The sequence below is a fragment of the Muntiacus reevesi genome, chromosome 22 (genome assembly GCF_963930625.1).
Source record: "Muntiacus reevesi chromosome 22, mMunRee1.1, whole genome shotgun sequence".
Taxonomy (NCBI): Eukaryota; Metazoa; Chordata; class Mammalia; order Artiodactyla; family Cervidae; genus Muntiacus; species Muntiacus reevesi.
Window position 1 is genome coordinate 1,452,862 of NC_089270.1, and position 19,880 is coordinate 1,472,741.

Genomic DNA, 19,880 nt, shown 5'->3' on the forward strand with positions numbered 1-19,880 from the left:
AGTGAGCCCGAGCTGCCCCTGGGCCTCACCAGCCGTCCTTTGAGGCTGCACAGCGTGGATGTGGACACTGTCTGGGTCCACCTTTTCTCTTTGAAGTTGTGTCTCAAATTACTTGGCCTCAGGAAGTACTCAGGTTTCTTCTCTCGTTTATTAGGACAGACAGTTGCCCCAGAAGGCAGACCTGTGTACAGACCTTCCTGGGTTGGAGGGCATTTGGTGCGGGCAGAGGCAGGTTGACTTCTTCCCCTCCGCTTGCCCTCTCAGGGGAGTGGCGGACGGCCTGTCAGGTCTCTCTGCTCTGCACACAGTAAGGTTGCTTTTATAGTTACGAGGCATGAAAACTGACACTTGGAGAGAAGCGGCTGGCCTGAGGTCGTGTCATGGCCCTTCAGCGGGTGAAGCCCTCCGCGTTGTCTCTGTGGCCTCTGACCTCACTTCTGACGGACTTGTGCAGCCCTGGGCCACCCCGCTTCCCCTGCCCGCTCCCCCAGCAGGTGCTCAGCCCACACGTGCTTCTCGAAGGGCTGAGACTCCAGCCTGGCTGAGGCCCACTGTCTCCACTGTGGCGTTTTCCCCTCGGTTAGCCTCACGCCCACGTGCAGGACTCCGTGCACAAGCTACCATTTGGCATATTTTTATTGTTAGACCCCAGAATTGTGTTCACCAGAAAGAGAAGCAGTTCTGTAAGTTGTGATAGATCCATTATGGGCCGTTCTTTAAAAGAAATAAAATCATTTTGTATAATTTACGTTGGAATCTTTGATATATTATGGTTTTTATTCCTGTGAACTTTTTAATCCAGGAGAACAAAAATTTGAATATGTTAAATGTATCACAAGTCACATTCCCCAAATATTAACTATTATTTCTAGAACTTCTTCCCTCCTACTTTTTAATGTTACTAATAATAGAAACAAAGATGGTTGTAAATCTTTCAGTTTATAGAAATGGAGGTTGTACACTGCCAGACCCCAGTGCTGGTAACCGTTTGGCACACGTCCTTCCCACTTGGCCTGTGCGTGGGTAGACATGCACTGTATTCTTGGGCTCAAAGGCAAGTTGCAGGACAGGCTCAACCTCTCTTGGCAAGTTGGGGGTTTGGGGGAACCGTTGTGGCCCAACCAAGTTGTGAAGCGCTGACAGGCTAAGTGGAGATTGCAGTGTAGCTGATGAAGGGTACAGCCTGGGCCGTGCCGTGACCTGAGGGCGGGGGGGCGGAGCTTTCAGACAGACCCGCCCCGAAGCCCGAGCCCAGCGCGCCTGGTCCCTTCCTGGCTGTGCACCCCCACGCAGCCTGGCTGACCCGCTGCCTCTCCGCTGTGAATGAGCAGGGGTGGGGTGTGGAGGTCAGCAGTGGCAGTGTGATGCCGCGGGGAGGGGGTGGTGTATTGGTTAAAACCACACAGTGCTGTTCAGAGCAGGACTCGAGGGGTGGTCACTGCTTGCCCCTTTACCGCTGTGCTTTAGGGGTGTTAGTTTTGTTTAAGCCGTGTTCTGTTAGTTGTCATGTTAATGAAACTGAGCAGTATGCCTTCACTTTCCCTCTAAAGCTTGTTAAAACGCTTTATTTTGAAGCGGGAGACGAAATAGTGGACCTCACCTGTGAATCTTTAGAGCCTGTGGTCGTCGACCTGACTCACAATGACTCTGTCGTGGTAAGTGGGGAAGCCTGAGCGTGGGTGCTCTCGGCGGTGGGCCCCTGGCTGGCACGTCCGAAGGCCTTGGTCATGGGTTACAGCACTTAAGGTGGAAAATGTTTCAGGAAAGTCATTTCTTGTGACTTTATTGCTTTAATTAATCACAAGTGAGCCTCCTTTGCATAGCTGGGGGGAACTCTGAGGCTTGGTCTCTCTTTAGTCCCTGATTCCACCTTTAATACCAGCTGCATGACCTTGGGCAAGTTACTTAATCTCCTTCACTTGTCCATAAAATGAGGATAATGCCATCGGTGTCAGTAGGGTACTATGAGGATTAGAAGAATCCTGTGTTTGAGTGCCTGGCACCCAACGCCAGGCACTGTAAAGCCCAGTAAACATGTGTTTACACCCTCTTGGCTGGTGGGAATGGGGACGTTCGCGGAGCACTGCCGCGGGGTCTCGAGGCCTGGAAGCCGCTGCCGTGGAGCAGGCAGGCTCCCTGCACTGCCCACTGATGCCCGACGGTGCCATGGCTCCCAGATGGTGGAGCCTGGGAGCTGCTGGCCCCCCCCGCCCCAGGGCACCCGCCTGCCCCTGCATGGCCTCCAGGAAGGAGACCTGCTCGGGTATGGGGAAGCCGTTCCCGCAGCCCAGCTCCCCGAGGCAGGGCGCCTCCCTGGGTGGGGCTGGGAGTCTGCTCGGCCCGTGTCCTGAGGGTGCCCTTGTGTCTCAGGATGCTGCTGATAGAGGCCGCAGGTGTGCGGAGCGGAGGCGGACCCGTGTGAGGGGGCAGTGGGGGTGGTGCTGCTGAGGACTGGTTTGCTGGGGCAGGTGGAGCCGAGTCTCCCCTCGGTCTAGGGCCCATGATCTTGGGGCTATCCTGGCTGTGCTTAGAACCTCAGGGTGACACCGAGAAGCTTCGAGCCTTCAAAAGAAGCAAGAGTGTGAGGACAGGGAACTGACCTGACAAGAGATTTACACTCGGGGCCCAGTTTGAAACTGCTGGGCTGTCTGGCTGTGTGTCCGTCCGTCGCATTCTGCCACCACCCCACCCCACCCCTCCAGAGGCCAGGCAGCTGCTCCTGCTGAGCCTGTCAGCTGTCCGAGCACTGGGGACACCGCTCCTGAGCAGGAGGCAGTCATTTCACTGGAGATAAGTCTCAGTGGCTTAGCTGTCAGTGGTCGCCGTTGGGCCTGTGAGTGTTTTCTAAGGCGCATACATCCAGCTTTGCTGCTGTTCCTGGCAAGCTCCCTGAGGTTCTGAGAAGACAGCTGAGTCTGGCACCTGGGCTGACTCCTGCAGCTCCATTGCTGATTGACACTTCAGAGTGCCGCCAGTCCTTCTTGCCCCCAGCACTCGGTGTCCACCTGGAGTGTGCCAGGCCCTGGGGAGATGGCCAGGATTCTGCCCGCAAGGGGACGCCGATGGCTGCTGCTGAGTGACAAGCCAGCGTCGTCATACCCCTTCTACGCCCTGATTTTGTTTTGATGGTTGCTCTGCCTTGCCTGCGTGGGCTGCTTTTCTGAGTGCTCTAGCCTCCTCCTGTGTCCCCGGCTGTGGAGAGTCACTGGGAGACACTGGACAGGAAAGCTGGCACTGGGGGCGGTGGGGAGCCTGACTGGTGGTTGGGTGGAGGGGAGACCAGCCTGAGAAGCAGGGGTTCCTGGGTTCTGGTGGATTCCCCTCCCTGTGGCCTCAGTGTTCCCAGATATAGAATAATTGGGATTTGATAGCATCCCTTTTAGTCTAATCGTTCTTCATTTTTTGTTGATAATTATTTTAACAAGTCCAAACGCCAGTTTTAAAATTCACAGTGAGAAGTATATCTAGGGTGAAATTCTCACTAAGCAGATGCACTTGGAGTACTTAGTAATATTACTGACTCAAGACAAGGGGCCTCTATTAGAGGGGTTACAAGTTTAGGGTTACCTCAGATGCCACATTCAGGAGAGTGAAATGATTGTGTTGTTTCCCAGATTGGGGTAATCTTACCAGCCCCCCAGAATCCAGGGGGTAGACTAAGTGTACCACTTGGACCCTGTCTGGGAGTAGCTTGGCATCTTTACACCCCAGGACCATGGTAGAACTTTGGTGAACCCTCTTAAGACTGAAGGAGAAACCACAGACTGTTTCTCCAGGGTGTGTGTTCTCTTGGCGGTTGCTGGGCAGTGACCCCTGTCTTACACAGAGGCCGCTCCCACCCAGGCTCCCCCCACTGCGCTTCTAGCCTGTCTGGTGTTGCCGGGGTCTCCCGTGAGCTTTCTGTGTGTTCTCCCCGTGACCGTCGGGGTCCAGTACCTTGTCATGCTTAGTGGGGGCTCGTTTTCCTCTTTGGTGTGTTGCCTGTTGGCAGTTGTTTTTTTTTTTTTAACTGAATCTTTGCTCATTTTTCCTTGTGACTGCCTGCCTTGTCTCATTTTTTTAATAAATTTCTAAATATGAGCCTGCCATTAGTTGTGTATTGAATCTTCTATTCAGAGGCTTGTCTTTTCTCTTTTTTGTTTATATACAAAGGGTCTTAACATAGTTGAATTTATCAACTTTGTTAATGAAAGTACTGTACCATAAAAATTTCTTCCTATATTCCAAAAGTATTACTGTTTGACATTTCACATTTAGGTCTATAATCCATTTGAATTGTGTATAGTTTGAGATAAGATTAGATACCTCTTAGTAACGAGATGATTGGATGGCATCACTGACTCAATGAGCATGAGTTTGAGCAAGCTCTGGGAGATAGTGAAGGACAGGGAAGCCTGACATGTTGCTCTCCATGGGGTCGCAAAGAGCTGGACACGACTGAGCAACTGAACACCAAGATTAGATACTTCACAGTAAACTTTATACCCTGGAGTAATTTTGCAAGTCTTTTGTTAGGAGATTTATTCCTAGGTATGTAGTATTTTAGGATGCTATAAATGGTGTTTATTTTTTATTTTATTTTATTTTTTAATAAATGGTGTTTAAATTTTTCATTTTTAATTTTGATTTGCTAATATAAAGAAATGCAATTGATTTTTCTTTTTTAACAATTCTTAATCTGTAAATCTTTTGAATTTTTGTGTATATGGAACAAGTTTTGGTTCTTCTCGATTTTTTTTTTTTTTTTTTTGGCCTTAACACATTGGCCAAAAAATTCATTATTGACTGAGTAAAAACAGTGACAGTCATGGGCATTCTTGTTTCATTCAAAATCTGAAAGAGTCCTTTCAGTTCTACCATTAAATAGGACCTCTGCTATAAGGCTTTTGGGTTTGTCGATACCCTTACCAGAGTGAAGAAGTTTCTCTTTTTCATGTTTGGCTATAAGTTTCATCTTGAATCAGCGTTGAAATTTAAGTCTCATCTAATGATGATTTTTTTCCCCTTTCATAGGTTGAAGTGGAAAATTATATTGGTTTCTAGTGTTAAACCACTTAAGCATTGTGGTTGTAACATAATTTTTTTTTTTCTATGTTGCTAGACTCAGTTTGCCAATATTTTATATATAATTTTTGCCACAATTTTTGTGAGTTAAGATTGATGGTCGGTAATTTTTCTTTATAAAGTTCTGGTATCAGAGTTTTGGTATCTTTATAAAGTGATTTGGGGACCTTTTTTGCTGTTCTTCAGAAGATTTTGTGAGATTGGGACTATTCCTTCTTTGAATAGTTGGTAGAACTCTACAGAGAAAGTACTTCAGTTCAGTTGCTCAGTCGTGTCCAGGGCTTTACTACCCTATGGACTGCAGCATGCCAGGCTTCCCTGTCCGTCACCAACTCCTGGAGCTTGCTTAAACTAATATCCATCGAGTCAGTGATGGCATCCAACCATCTCATCCTCTGTCGTCCTCTTCTCCTCCCGCCCTCAGTATAAAAGACCCAGCATCAGGGTCTTTTTCAGTGAGTCAATTCTTCACATCAGGTGGCCACAAGTATTGGAGTTTCAGCTTCAGCATCAGTCCTTCCAATGAATATTCAGGACTGATTTCCTTTAGGATTGACTGGTTGGATGTCCTTGCTGTCCAAGGAACTCTCAAGAGTCTTCTCCAATACCACAGTTCAAAAGCATCAATTCTTTGGTGCTCAGCTTTCTTTATAGTCCAACTCTCACATCCATACATGACTACTAGAAAAACCATAGCTGTGACTAGATGGACCTTTGTTAGCAAAGTAATATCTTTGCTTTTTAATATGCCTTTTAGGTTTGTCATAGCTTTTCTTTCAAGGAGTAAGCGTCTTTTAATTTCATGGCTGCAGTCATTTGCAGTGATTTTGGAGCCCCAAAAAATAAAGTTTGTCAATGTTTGCCATGAAGTGATGAGACCAGATGCCATGATTTTAGTTTTCTGAATGTTGAGTTTTAAGCCAGCTTTTTCACTCTCACTTTCATCAAGAGGCTCTTTGGTTCCTTTTCACTTTCTGCCATGAGGGTGGTGTCATCTGCATATCTGAGGTTATTGATATTTCTGCCAGCAATCTTGATTCCAGCTTGTGCTTCATCCAGCTTGGCATTTCACATGATGTACTCTGCATTTAAGTTGAATAAGCACTGTGACAGTATACAGCCTTGACGTACTCCTTTCCCAATTTGGAACCAGTCTGTTGTTCCATGCCAGTTCTAACTGTTGCTTCTTGACCTGCATACAGGTTTCTCAGGAGGCAGGTAAGGTGGTCTGATAGTCCCATCTCTTGAAGAATTTTCCACAGTTTGTTGTGATCTACACAGTCAAAGGCTTTGGCATGATCAATAAAGCAGAAGTCGCGTTTTAGTAGGTTTTGGTAATTATTGGGGCCTTTCGGGTGGCTGAGACAATAAAGATGCTGCCTGCAGTGCAGGAGGTCCAGTCTTGATTCCTGAGTCAGGAAGATCCCCTGGAGGCGGGCATGGCGCCGCACTGCCGTATCCTTGCCTGGAAAACCCCGTGGACAGAGGAGCCTGGCAGGCTGCCGTCCGTGCCGTCGAAAAGAGTCGGATGTGACTGAGCAACTACGCGTTCACGCTTTGGCAATTATTGGGCTTCCCTGGTGGCTCAGATGGTAAAGAATCTGCCTGCAATGTGGGAGACCTGGGTTCAATCCCTGGGTCAGGAAGATTTCCCTGGAGAAGGAAATGGCAACCCACTCCAGTATTCTTGTCTGAAGAATCCCATTGACAGAGGGAGCCTGTTGGGATACAGTTCATGGGGTTGCAAAGAGTTGAACACAGCTGGTCAGCTTTCACTTTTCATTTCACTTTGTTAATTACACTTTGTAGGAATTTGTTGATTTCATCTAAAATTTTCATTTTTATTGGCATAAGTCTGTAATGTCTTCAGTTCTGTGGAATCTGTAGTGATGTCTCATTTCTGATACTGGTTATTTGTGTTTTCCGTTTTTTTTTTTTTAGTTTTATTAGATCTTTTAAAGAACCAACTTTTAGCTTTGTGTATCCTTTTTCTTATAAGTTTGTTTTCATTCATTGGTTTTTCCTTTCTTTGAGTTATTTTGCTAATTTTCATCATTTCTTTTCTAATAAATGAATTAAAGATTATATTATCTTTGGCTATAGCCTACAAATTGTGTTTATGGCTGAAAGTGAAGAGGAACTAAAAAGCCTCTTGATGAAAGTGAAAGAGGAGATTGAAAAAGTTGGCTTAAAGCTCAACATTCAGAAAACTAAGATCATGGCATGTGGTTCCATCACTTCATGGGTAATAGAGAGTCCCTTGGACTGCAAGGAGATCCAACCAGTCCATCCTAAAGGAGATCAGTCCTGGGTGTTCATTGGAAGGACTGACGCTGAAGCTGAAACTCCAGTACTTTAGCCACGTCATGCGAAGAGTTGACGCACTGGAAAAGACCCTGATGCTGGGAGGTATTGGGAGCAGGAGAAGGGGACGACAGAGGATGAGATAGCTGAATGGCATCACTGACTCGATGCCTGTGAGTTTGAGTAAGCTCCGGGAGTTTGTGATGGACAGGGAGGCCTGGCGTGCTGTGATTCATGGGGTCGCAAAGAGTTGGACACAACTGAGCGACTGAACTGAACAAATTATGTTGTTGTTCATCAGCTAGGAGATGACTCAAGGTCACATGAAGGGCATGGAGCTGGGAGGCCAGGCTGTGGGTCCATTCTTTTTTGTCTTTCGGGCAAGAAGTCTTACCTCCGAGCTCTTCTTCCATTGAACGTGGGGACGTAGTCATCACCAGTGAAGGGGGCTCTCTGGCCACCGTGTATTCATTTGTTTTTCAGTCACTAAGTCTTGTCTGACTCTTTGCTACCCCATGGACTGCAGCACGCCAGGCTCCTCTCTCCCCCACTGTCTCCCTGAGTTTGCTCAAACTCATCCATTGAGTCAGTGATGCCATCCAACCTCCATCTTCTGTCGTCCTCTTCTCCTCCTGCCCTCCATCTTTCCCAGCATGAGGGTCGTTTCCAATGACTCAGCTCTTTGCATTAAGTGGCCAAAGTATTGGCACTTCAGCATCAGTCCTTCCAGTGAGTATTCAGGACTGATCTCCTTCAGGATGGACTGGTTGGATCTCCTTGCAGTCCAAGAGACTTTGACAAGTCTTCTCCAACACCACAGTTCAAAAGCATCATATTCTTCAGCGCTCAGCCTTCTTTATGGTTCAACTTTCACATCCATACATGACTACTGGAAAAATCATGGCTTTGATTATACAGACCTTTGTCGGCAAAGTGATGGCTCTGCTTTCCGTATGTTTTTGGTTTACTTTGCTCAGATCCTTCAGAGAAAGTACTGCTCTGGCAGCTGTAGGGTTGGAAATAAATTTCTTAAATTACAAGACTTGAAAGTTGAAATGACTCCTTGATCCATGGGCTGCAGGATGTTGTGTTACTCGGCAAGAAAACAGCATTTGTCTCGTTCATCTCCATCAGAGCTCTTGGATGATCAGGTTCATTGTCAGTGAGAGGGAATGTTTTGAACGAAATCTTCTGAGCAGTATGTGTCAGTTTTAGATGGTCAGTAAATGATGTGGTGACGAGATGTGCTGCCATTCAGGCTTTGTTGTTCCGTTTACGGCGCACAGGCAGAGTGGGTTGATTTAGCACCATTCTTAGGGGCTATAGAGTTTTTGGAATGGTAAACGAGCATTGACTTCAACCAGCTATTTACGCTCCTAATGAGGGAGTCAGTCTGTCCTTCGAAGCTTTGAAGCCAGGCATTGACTTCTAGCTATGAAAGCCCTGAATGGCCTCTCCTTCCAATAGAGGCTTTGTCTACACTGGAAACCTGTTGTTTAGTGTAGCCACCCACATTAGTGATCTTGGCTGGCTCTTTTGGGTGACTTGCCGCTTCTACATCAGCAGTTGTGGCTTCACCTTTGCACTCTGATGCGCCAGAGACAGCATCTTTCCTTTGACCTTGGGATCCAACCCCTGCCAGCTTCATACTTTGTGCAGCTTCCTCCCTTCTCTCCATTCTCACGGGATTGAAGAAGTTGGGGCCTTGCTCTGCCTTGGGCTTTGGTTTATGGAAACACTGTGGCTGGTTGGATCTTCCGTCCAGACCAACGCTGACTTTCACCCCGTCAGGAGTAAGCCTGTTCACTTTCTTATCGTTGTGCATTCACTGGAGGAGCACTTCACATTTCCTTGAGGAACTTTTCCTTTGCATTCACAAGCTAGCTAACTGGTACAGAAGGCCTAGCTTTTGGCCTGTCTTAACCTTTGAAGTGCCTTCCTTACTAAGCTTCATCATTTCTAGGTTGGGATTTAAAGTGAGATATGCAGAAAAATCTCGCGCAGGGTCAGGTGTGCTCGCAAGCTGCGTCCGCCGCTACTCGTGCCGGTGTTGTCTGCGCTCGCGGTGAGAGTACTCGGTGCGGCGTTTCCCGTTCTCCGTCCTACGCCGCTGCAGTCCGGGCCTTGCCTGAAGCAATCCGACCATGTCTTCAGCTTTGGAAGAGCTCCAGAAAGATCTAGAAGAGGTGAAGGTGCTGCTGGAAAAAGCCACTAGGAAAAGAGTACGTGATGCCCTGACAGCTGAAAAATCCAAGATTGAGACAGAAATGAAGAATAAGATGCAGCAGAAATCACAGAGGAAAGCAGAACTTACAGAAAATGAGAAGCCAGCTGCTGTGGTTGCTCCTATTACAACAGGATATACAGTGAAAATCAGTAATTACGGATGGGACCAGTCAGATAAGTTTGTGAAAATCTACATTACCTTACCTGGAGTTCATCAAGTGCCTGCTGAGAGTGTGCAGGTGAATTTCACAGAGAGTTCATTTGATCTTTTGGTAAAGAACCTAAATGGAAAGAGTCACTCCATGATTGTGAACAATCTCTTGAAACCCATCTCTGTGGAAGGCAGTTCAAAAAAGGTCAAGACAGTTACAGTTCTTATCTTACGTAGAAAGAAAGCAGAAAACACGGTGGGACTACCTGACTCAGGTTGAAAAAGAAGCAAAGAGAAAGAAAAGCCCTCCTATGACACTGAAACAGATCCCAGTGAGGGATTAATGAATGTTCTAAAGAAAATTTATGAAGATGGAGGTGATGATATGAAGAGAACCATTAATAAAGCCTGGGTGGAATCAAGAGAAAAGCAAGCCAAAGGAGATACAGACTTCTGAGACTTTAAAGTCTTTTCGGGAACTGTGATGTGGAAAAATAATGTTTCCGATAAGGAAATGTTGCTGAGCTGCACAAATCTGACATATAACTACTTACAGCCTTCTTCTAAGTAAAGGCAATGAGTTCTCCACTTCCTGCTGGAGGATTTAATTTAAATAAAATTCGCTTGTTAAACACTAAAAAATAAATAAATAAATAAATAATAAAGTGAGATATGCAGCTCTTTCGCTTCAACACTGCAAGGCCGTTGTAAGGTGACTGATTGGCCTAATTTCAGTATTGTTGTGTCTAGGGTGTAGGGAGGCTCAAGAAGAGGGAGGGAGTCATGGGACAGTTGGTCTGTGAAACAGTCAGAGTATATATTTATCACTTAAGCTCATCATCTTATATTGGTGAGGTTCGTGATGCCCCAAAACAATTAGGGTAGTTACATCAGAAATCACTGATTAGATAGAGCCATGATGAATATAGCAACAATGAAAAAGTTTGAGATATTGTGAGAATTACTGGATGGTGACACAGACACGAGGTGAGCAGATGCTGTTGGGAACAGTGGGAGCAGCAGGGCTGCCGGGGACTTCAGCGGGTCAGAACCACAGCGCGTGCGCAGCGTGAGGAGGCCGCTGGGCCTGGAGCCCGGCCCTGGGCTGGTGGGTCCTCCCTGCTGGCCTCTGCCCGCCTCCAGCACGGGGCCGGGTTGGTCTCAGTCCGTGGCGTGCGCTGCTCTCAGGGTCCCTGCTTGACCTCCTCTGGTCGGTAAAGCATGAAGCCTGCAAACCTTCTCCCAGTGAGGCCCTGTCTCTGGCAGTAGCCTGTGTGGCGGGTGGTGGGCTGCGGGCCCCTGGTGCCCTTGGCGGTGTGGCCCTGGGGCGTCTGTTTGAGTAGAGCCCGTGGGCAGCTCCAGGACGGTGAGCGGCACGCCCACCCACGCAGCTCCCGGGACCCTCAGCACCGGGTGCCAGGCTCAGCCACTCCAGGCCTGGCTGCTCCCCTGAGGATCCCGCATGGGAACCAAATGTGCCAGCCTGATTGTTGAAGAGTGTTAAAAGAGTGCAGAATATCCTATGTCAAGTTAACTGTGTCTTTCTCTTCTGTTTTTCTCCTGTTTCCAAGATTGTTGAAGGTGAGTGGTCTCCCTCCTTCCTTGGGTTTGGCCGAGGGTGGGAACACCCCCTGGGGCAGCCCTGCCTGCTGCGGGGACTCACCCCGCCTCTGCTCGCAGCAGGGTTGGGGGCTCCTCCTGGGAAGACGGGAGGCTGGTCCCGAGGTGGGTGGGGCTGAGAGGCCCTTAAACGAGGACTCGAACCTTAGAGAGGAGGCGGCCAAGGAGGAACGGCAGGCGGCTGCGCCAGGACCACGCTGATAGCTGTGTAGTGAGCAGTGACGAGGAGGAGCTGGCCCGGGACAAGGACGTGTATGTGACCACCCACTCCCCCAGGAGCGCCAGGGAAGAGGCAGCTGTGGGCCTCAGGTACCAGGGGCCGTGCTGGGGGCAGGCTGTCTGCCAAGCAGCCTCTGGATACATGGGCCCTTGTCCCCGGAGTGAGGATCCCTTCTTCCTCCAGTTTCCAGTGAAGAGGTTGGACGGAGGCAGGCTGTTAGAAATCCCGGCCCCTCGGCAGATGCTTCAATCCTGGGCTCAGAAAGGGCTTGTTGAAGCGTCTGGGTGGCGGGCGGATCCCAGGCTGGGCTCCACTGTCCCCCCTGTGACCTGACCAGGTGCACCAGGCACTGCCAGGGCGTGAGAGTAGCTGAGGGTGAGCCCCAGCACCCCCGCCTCCTGCAGTAGGAATGCTTGGAGGAAGGGGGTGCTCGGCCAGCCCCTGCCCAGACAGGGAGGCTGCAAGGGGGACTCCCATTGTCTGCACTTTCTCTTGCCCTCTCTTCCCCCCTTTCTCCGAGGACCCCTGCGCCATGGGACTGCCCACCTCCCAAGTGCCTGGGCTGTGGCACTTGGGCATGAGGCTGTGAGGAGGGGGCATGGGCGGCTTAGATGGAGCCACGTAGCGTTAGGAACTGACCATCTGGCTTGCATCCCTGACGTGAGCTCTGTGCTTCTAGGCCCTCCGGCACCGTCAGCTGCCCCATCTGCATGGACGGGTACTCGGAGGTAAGCAGGCTCGGCTGCGTCTTCCCTGGTCCTGGCCTCAGGCTGCTTCAGTCAGGGAATGAGACGAGCGCTTCTCCGGTGGGCTTGGACGCCTGTCTTGCAGTCATGCCGGGGCTGGCACATGGCGTGGCGCACATCTGTGAAGGGAGGGCATGCCATCTCTTGGGGCCGCACAGTCTTGGACTCTGGCCCCTTCATTCCCTGCACTGCCCTGTGCCAGTCCTGTGTGTTCCCCACCCGGCCTCAGCAGACGCTGCCAGTGTTTTCCGTGGCCCTGGGCCCTCTGGCTCTGCCCTATTGCTGCCTGGGGTTCCTTGAGCCCCAGGGCTTCACCTTGGGCTCTCACTGCCCGAGGTTGGCTCCTGCCTGTTTTCTGGCTTCAGAGATGCTGCCCGTACCTTTTGGAGCCTCAGAGGAGCATCCTTAGTTCTCCAGACCCCCTCTCTGCTTTCCTGCTGCAGCCCCTGGCCCCTCCCCGCTCATTCGTCGTCTTAGGAACAGGTGGGAGTGGACGCTGGGGCTCCGGCTGCTCCAGTACAAGACGTGACCTGAAGGCTGTTTGTATGTTTTCCAGATTGTGCAGAATGGACGTCTCATTGTTTCTACAGAGTGTGGCCACGTCTTCTGTAGCCAGTGCCTCCGTGATTCCCTGAAGAATGCTAACACTTGCCCAACCTGCAGGAAAAAGATGAGCCACAAACGGTACCACCCCATTTACATATGAAGTGCCGAGAGTTGCTCAGGAGAGACAAGTGGACACAGAGCCTGGCGGGCTCTCTGTGCGCCTTACGTGGCTCGTCTGCCTCCCGTTTCTTGAGCTCAAAAAGACTTTCAGAATCAACGTCCAGTATGTAAACTGCTCTCTTGTTTCCAACCCCATCTTAGATCCTTTTGTTACCTCTAGTTGGATGCCGTGGAGCTGGAGCCAGGCCCCTCCCAGCCGGTCGACATCTCCTGGGTAGTCTGGTTCCAGGGTAGGAGAGAGGGAGTCAGGCATGCTGGAAATGAGAAGCATGGTTCTAGCCTCTTTCAGAAGCTGCCCGTTTGCCAAGAAGTTTTCCCTGTTTGGAGAGTTTGCCCCATCTTCCTCCTGGTGGTGTCGTGGAGCACCAGCCCTGGTCAGAGAGCACGCAGGTCCGCCCAGCTCTCCTGGGCATGCTACCTCGTCCCAGGCGTCTGCCCACCGCAGTGACAAGCCACACATGGTCCATCCAGTCTGAGGATCCCAGAAGCAAGCGTGGCCCCAGAAAGACCAACCACTGGACTTTGTTTTCCATCCCTTGTGATTTAGAGGCCACCCATGAGGCCACCTACATTGATGTCAGAGGTTCCTGCAGATCACCAAGGCCTTGGCACGGCAGTCCCTAGTTTCTAAGAACGAAATGTGCAATAAAGCCCGTTCTTTGCCTCCTTTCCAGCAGCCCAGGAGACGTAGCGCTCTCAGTGTCCTCGGGGGGCCTCGTGTCGCCTGCGGAGCAGTGCCTGTGTTGCCCCGTCCCGCTCACCACCTGTTCTCAGGACCTGGACCCGCGCCCGAGCTCACCTGGCGTAGGAGTCACAGTGGGGCAGGCACGTGGCCGGGTGTCCTCCTTTCTGATAAAAATCATCCCGTGTTTACCATAGGCCCTCTGGTCCTCAGTTCCCACTGCCTAATGTCTACTCAAGCATAGACCCGGGCGGCGGTGGCAGTAATTGTGGCCTTATCAGCTGCCCACGTCTATCCTGTTGGCCCAGTCACAGCCACCTTCGAGTCAAAGCTTGGCTCTCCAGACTCAAGCTGGGCACCACCACCCCCGCAACTGACATTCATTGCAGAAGCTGCTCTTCTGGCCATTGGGCCTTGATCCTTTGGGCTTCGATTGCTCCTTAGATTTTGGTGGCAAAGTTCTGTGCCCCTCCTCCCAGGGGCCCAGATAACACCCTTCTGCTCAACTCCAGGTGTGAGAGCCTCTGATCCTCAAGGAGGTGGCAGCGTGGCCCACGGGTGGCTCCCGGGGAGAAGCCCTGCAGAGCCTGCCGCCTGCACCTCCACACCCTCCTTCCTCAGAGGGCTTCAAGCCAAACCCACAGCCTTCCGTGTGAAACAGCTTCAAGGTGGAAGGGGGTCTCCTCTGGCGTTGCTAGCAATAACTGACCTTCAGTTTTTCCTTCTGGAGGAGCAGGGACTCAGCACAGAATTCACTTTAAACAGGGCCGAAGGAGTGTCCCTCCTCTGTGAAAGGAAAATTCATGCTTCATTCTGACTTTATAACTGTTTGGCTCACTTCCAGTTGGTTTGATAAAAGTACTCTTTTCTCCTTACAGTCGAGGAAGGCAGGATATCAGTTCTCGTCAGCGTGATGGGCACTGTCTGCCCTTTGAGTAGACACAGTGTCCCCGTGAAGTTCCCTTCAGGGCTTCATGGAACACTCCTTTTTTTTTTTTCTTTTTTTTAATATTCTAACAATACCCAGACTTCAGAAGCCAGGACAACCATACAGCCAAAATCTCTTACGCTTTATGCTTAAGGACAAATGGTTGATCATAAAAGTTGTGTTCCTTCATACTAAACTGGGGGAAAATGTTTAGTTTCTACTATTCAGAAATTGCAAAATAGAAAAAGTTGATATGGAAAAATCCCTTTCTCTCCCTCAGTGTACATAGTTCAGATCTTTCTTTGTTGCGTTTATAAACTTTATCCATGTCTGTCAGTCTGTTTTTGACTTCTCTGCTAGTGTTACAGGTGAAAATAAATCATTAACTTGAACCAGGTACCTTTTTCGTGCGTTCATTTACTCATCGGGATCCATTTCACCTCTCAGCCCACACCCTTGCCCAAGGTACATGAGTCCTGTCTGCCTCCAGCTGTGTGTATCTTGGGGCACACATGTGTGGGAAGGTGGCTTGGTCATGTATGCACCAGCTTAGACGCCAGCAGGTAAGAGGTCACTCTTGGTCGGAGCCGTGAGTTGAGCAGAATTTTAAATTCAGCCCCTAAGGAGTGAGGTTGACTGTGGGTTGTGTGCTCCGACTTGCCAGTGCCAGCCCAGGAGTGGAGCTCTGAGCAGTGTGGACCTAGTGCACCAGCCACCACACACGGTTTGTCCTCCATGTGGGAAAGGGGACCCAGGAGGGCATGGCGTGCCTGTGAGTGCCTTGGGAAGGCTGAAAGGATGGATGGGCCTGAGGTCTCCAGAGAGGAAGTGATGGCAGAGCTGGCCTTCTCCTGTGTGCCCTTCTCCATTCCTGTCTCGTGGTCCCGAGATGGAGCAGGCTCACGTGCTGGAGGCCTGGGGCTCCGGGGCTCACGACTAGAGAACTTCAGAGTCCTGCCTTCCACAGGAGACCACCAGAGACAAAAACTTGTTCAGTCGTGTAGTCTAGGTAGGGCGAAGAGGAACAGCTCCTGAGTGCAGAGCTCAGGCCCGCGCCCTCCCGGGGTACGGGCTTCCCAAGGCCTGAGGCTCTGACTGACCCCACACTTCCTGGGTGGCCACCACAACCCAGCAGTGGTCTTGAAGCCAGGATCCAAGAGGCCTCCATCCTCGGCAGGCCCTGGGAGGAGAGGAGCGTCCCGTGAGAGGGTTAACAGCAGCGGGGCCCCCAAAGCTGCCTGCTGCAGGGGCTTGTTTCTAGGTTTCTTACTTTAGAAACTTAAGTTGTGTTTTAACTACATTTTTCTGTTGTTTGCACATAGTGGTTTTTGTATATTGTGTAAGCATCCTTGCCAAAGCTTTATTCTGGTAAGTCTCTGGGTTCTATTGAATCCTCTACATTCACCGCCATATCATCTTCAGTGACTTGGTCTAATTCTTGGAACATTCTCTTTCTTGCTGGACTTGTAAGAGAGTTAGCAAGAAAGGAAGGTCAGATGAGGTAAGAGTTTGTCTTTTATTTCTGTTTTATTTTATCCACAATGGATGTATGTCCTTATTGATTCTTTTTCTCCTGTACTGGGATACAGGATATTTTCCCCCTTGAGATCAGTTAATACTATGTTTCACATTAATTTTTTTTTTCAGTGTATACTAGCTTTGCATTTCTTTGGTAAATCCACTTTGTTCATGATTTATTGACTTACAGGTTTCTTTATTTTGCCACTATTTGGTTTTGTTGTTCAGTCACTCAGTTGTGTCTGACTCTTTGTGACCCCATGGACTGCAGCACGCAAGGCTTCCCTGTCCATCACCAACTCTGGGAGCTTGCTCAAACTCATGTCCATTGAGTCAGTGATGCCATCCAACCATCTCATTCTTTGTCGTCCCCTTCTCCTGCCTTCAAGCTTTCCCAGCGTCAGGGTCTTTTCCAATGACTCAGCTCTTTGCATCAGGTGGCCAAAGTATTAGAGTTTCAGCTTCAGCATCAGTCCTTCCAATGAATATTCGAGACTGATTTCCTTTAGGATGGACTGGTTGGATCTCCTTGCAGTCCAAGGGACTCTCAAGAGTCTTCTCCAACACCACAGTTCAAAAGCATCAATTCTTCAGTGCTTAGCCTTCTTCATGGTCTAACTCTCACATCCATACATGACTACTGGAAAAGCCATAGCTTTGACCATACGGACCTCTGTCGACAAAGTGATGTCTCTGGTTTTTAATAAGCTTTCTAGGTTGGTCATAGCTTTTCTTCCAAGGAGCAAGCGTCTTTTAATTTCATGGCTGCAGTTACCATCCACAGTGATTTTGGAGCCCAAGAAAGTAAAGTCTTTCACTGTTCCCATTGTTTCTCCATCTGTTTGCTATGAAGTGGTGGGACCGGATGCCGTGCTCTTTGCTTTTTGAATATTGAGTTTTAAACCAGATTTTTCACTCCTCTCTCACTTTCATCAGAAGCTCTTTAGTTCCTCTTCATTTTCTGCCATAAGGGTGGTGTCATCTGCATACCTGAGGTTATTGATATCTCCCGGCAATCTTGATTCTAGCTTGTGCTTCATCCAGCCTGGCATTTCACATGACGTACTCTGCGTATAAGTTAAATAAGCAGGATGACAATATACAGTCTTGACGTGCTTCTTTCCCAATTTGGAAGCAGTCTGCTGTTCCATGTCCAGTTCTAACTGTTGCTTCTTGACCTGCATTCAGATTCCACAGGAGGCAGGTAAGGTGGTCTGGTATTCCGATCTCTAAGAATTTTCCACAACTTGTGATCCACACAGTCAGAAGACTTTAGTGTAGTCAGTGAAGCAGAAAGTGTGTTGCTCAGTTGTGTCCAACTCTTTGCAACCCTACGGACCGTGGCCTGCCAGACTCTGTCCACGGGATTCTCCAGGCAAGAATACTGGAGTGGGTTGCCATTTCCTTCTCCAGGGGATCTTCTGGACCTAGGAATCAAACTCAGGTCTTCTGCATTGTGGGCAGACTCTACTGGCTTCCCTGGTGGCTCAGCTGGTAAAGAATCCACCTGCAATGTGCGAGGCCTGGGTTTGATCCCTGGGTTGGGAAGATCCCCTGGAGAAGGGCATGGTAACCCCCTCCAGTATTCTGGCCCAGAGAATCCCATGGACAGTATAGTCCATGGGGTCGCAAAGGGTTGAACATGACTGAGCGACTTTCACTTCACTTCGGTGAAGCAGAAGTAGATATTTTTCTGGAATTCTCTTGCTTTTTCTATGATCGAAATGTTTGGTTTAGGGTTTTTAAAAATACATGTTCACAAGTTACATTGACCTATCAAGGAAAGATTTTAAAATGCAGATTTCTCTTTCTGCCTCTGCTGTTTCTTAGTTGTGGCATGCGGGCTCTCGTTCCCTAATCAGCTATGAAACCTGCGTTGGGAGCATGGAGTCTTAACCACTGGACCACAAGTGAAGACCCGATCTTTTTTTTTTAATGTTTCAGAATTATTCATATTTAAAATCAGTTACAGGTTTCTACAAATTGTGTATTTCATCTTTTTGTAAGAGTTTGGTATCAAGTTCAAAATATTCTCTTATAAACTAGTTTCTGCAGCACCTTCTTTATCATTAATACTAATTTATGCTTTCCCTTTATTTTAAATAAGTTTTCTTAGAGATTTGTCAGTTCCACATTTATGTTAATTCCAGTACCCACAGTTTTTGTGGATCTAATTCTGAGGCCTTTTATTCCTGCTGGCTATAATAGTGACATCCTTCTCGGTATGTTTTGTGAACTTTTTTCTCCCTTACATTGAACCCATTTATCTTGGTGTACTATCGGAAAATTCTTTGAGATCTGGATTGAAGGTGGATTCCTCCAGAAAGTATTAATCCTTGCTTTTTTTGTTTTTAACCCCTTTTTTCTTTTTATTTTTTTATTGAAGGATAATTGCTTTACAGAATTTTGTTTTTTTCTGTCAAACCTCAACATGAATCAGCCATAGGTGTGTGTATGTATATCCCCTTCCCTATGAACCTCCCTCCCTGTTTTTTTTTTTCCCTCCCTGTTTTTAACCCTTGCTTTTATGAAATGTTTACGGTTGTTAAATGTTTAAGGTTTTTACTCAAGGCCTTTTATACTGTGAAATATGGACTTCCTAGGTGGAACTAGTGGCAAAAAGAAAAAGAAAAAACAGCCTGCCAATGCAGAAGTCATAAGAGAGGCGGGTTTGATTTCTGGTTCTGGAAGATCCCCTGGAGAAAGCCATGGCAACCCACTCCAGTAACCTTGCCTGGAGAATCCGTGGACAGTGGAGCCTGGCAGGCTACAGTCCGTGGGGCTGCACAGAGTCGGACACGACTGAAGCGACTTAGCACGCACTGTGAGACAGAGAATAGAAAAAGCATACCTCAGACTTCCCTGGGAGTCCAGTGGTTAAGAATCTGATTGCCAACTGAGGGGACCCAGGTTCAGTAGCTGGTTGGGGAAGGTTCCACATGCTGGGGAGCAGCAGAGCCCGTGGGCCACAACTACTGAGCCTGCTCTCCACAGCAAGAGAAACCACTGCAATGAGAAGCCCCCGCACTGCAACCAGAGACAGCTGTTTGCCACGACTAGAGAAAGTCCACACACAGCAAGGAAGATGCAGTGCAGCCAAAATTAAATTTAAAAAGTTTCAAAGCATATTTCATAGAATTACTTCAAAAGTACAGTTTAGTGAATTACCATAAAGCAAATGTTCATGAAACAACCAACTGCAAGAAGAAACTATTAATCAACACCTTAGAAGCCCTTCCTGTCCTCTCTCCCAGTCAATTTTTATAATGCTGAGTTTCAAGCCAGCCTTTTCACTCTCTCACCTCATCAAGAGACTGTTGAGTTCCTCTTTGCTTTCTGCCATTAGAGTGGTATGCATATCTGAGGTTGTTGATATTTCTCCCAGCAATCTTGATTTCAGATTGTGATTCATTCAGTCTGGCATTTTGCATGATGTACTCTGTGTATATTGTAAATAAACAGAGTGACAATATGCAGCCTTGACATACTTCTTTCCCAATTTTGAACCAGTTCTTTGTTCCATGTTCGTTTCTAACTGTTGCTTTTTGATCTGCTCAGAGAGATATTCATAGCTATAAATTTCTACATTGCAAGATAAAATCAATAATTAATTGGATGCCTTAAGGAACTTGAAAAAGAACAAGCTAAACCTAAAGCTAGCAGATGGAAAGCAACAGAAGATAATGAAGGAGAGA

At 48.5% G+C, this 19,880-nt stretch overlaps 1 protein-coding gene and 1 pseudogene across 5 annotated transcripts in view; both read left to right on the forward strand.

Moving 5' to 3' along the window:
* Positions 1-19,880, forward strand: part of LOC136152956 (protein FAM193A-like) — a 200,687-nt gene that overhangs the window by 17,627 nt on the left and 163,180 nt on the right. For all 5 annotated transcript variants that reach the window (XM_065914528.1, XM_065914527.1, XM_065914530.1 and 2 more), the window contains exon 4: positions 1,576-1,655. In XM_065914528.1, coding sequence (XP_065770600.1) covers positions 1,576-1,655 — 80 coding nt within the window. The remainder of the gene's footprint in view (positions 1-1,575; positions 1,656-19,880) is intronic.
* Positions 9,344-11,310, forward strand: LOC136152969 (calcyclin-binding protein pseudogene; annotated as a pseudogene).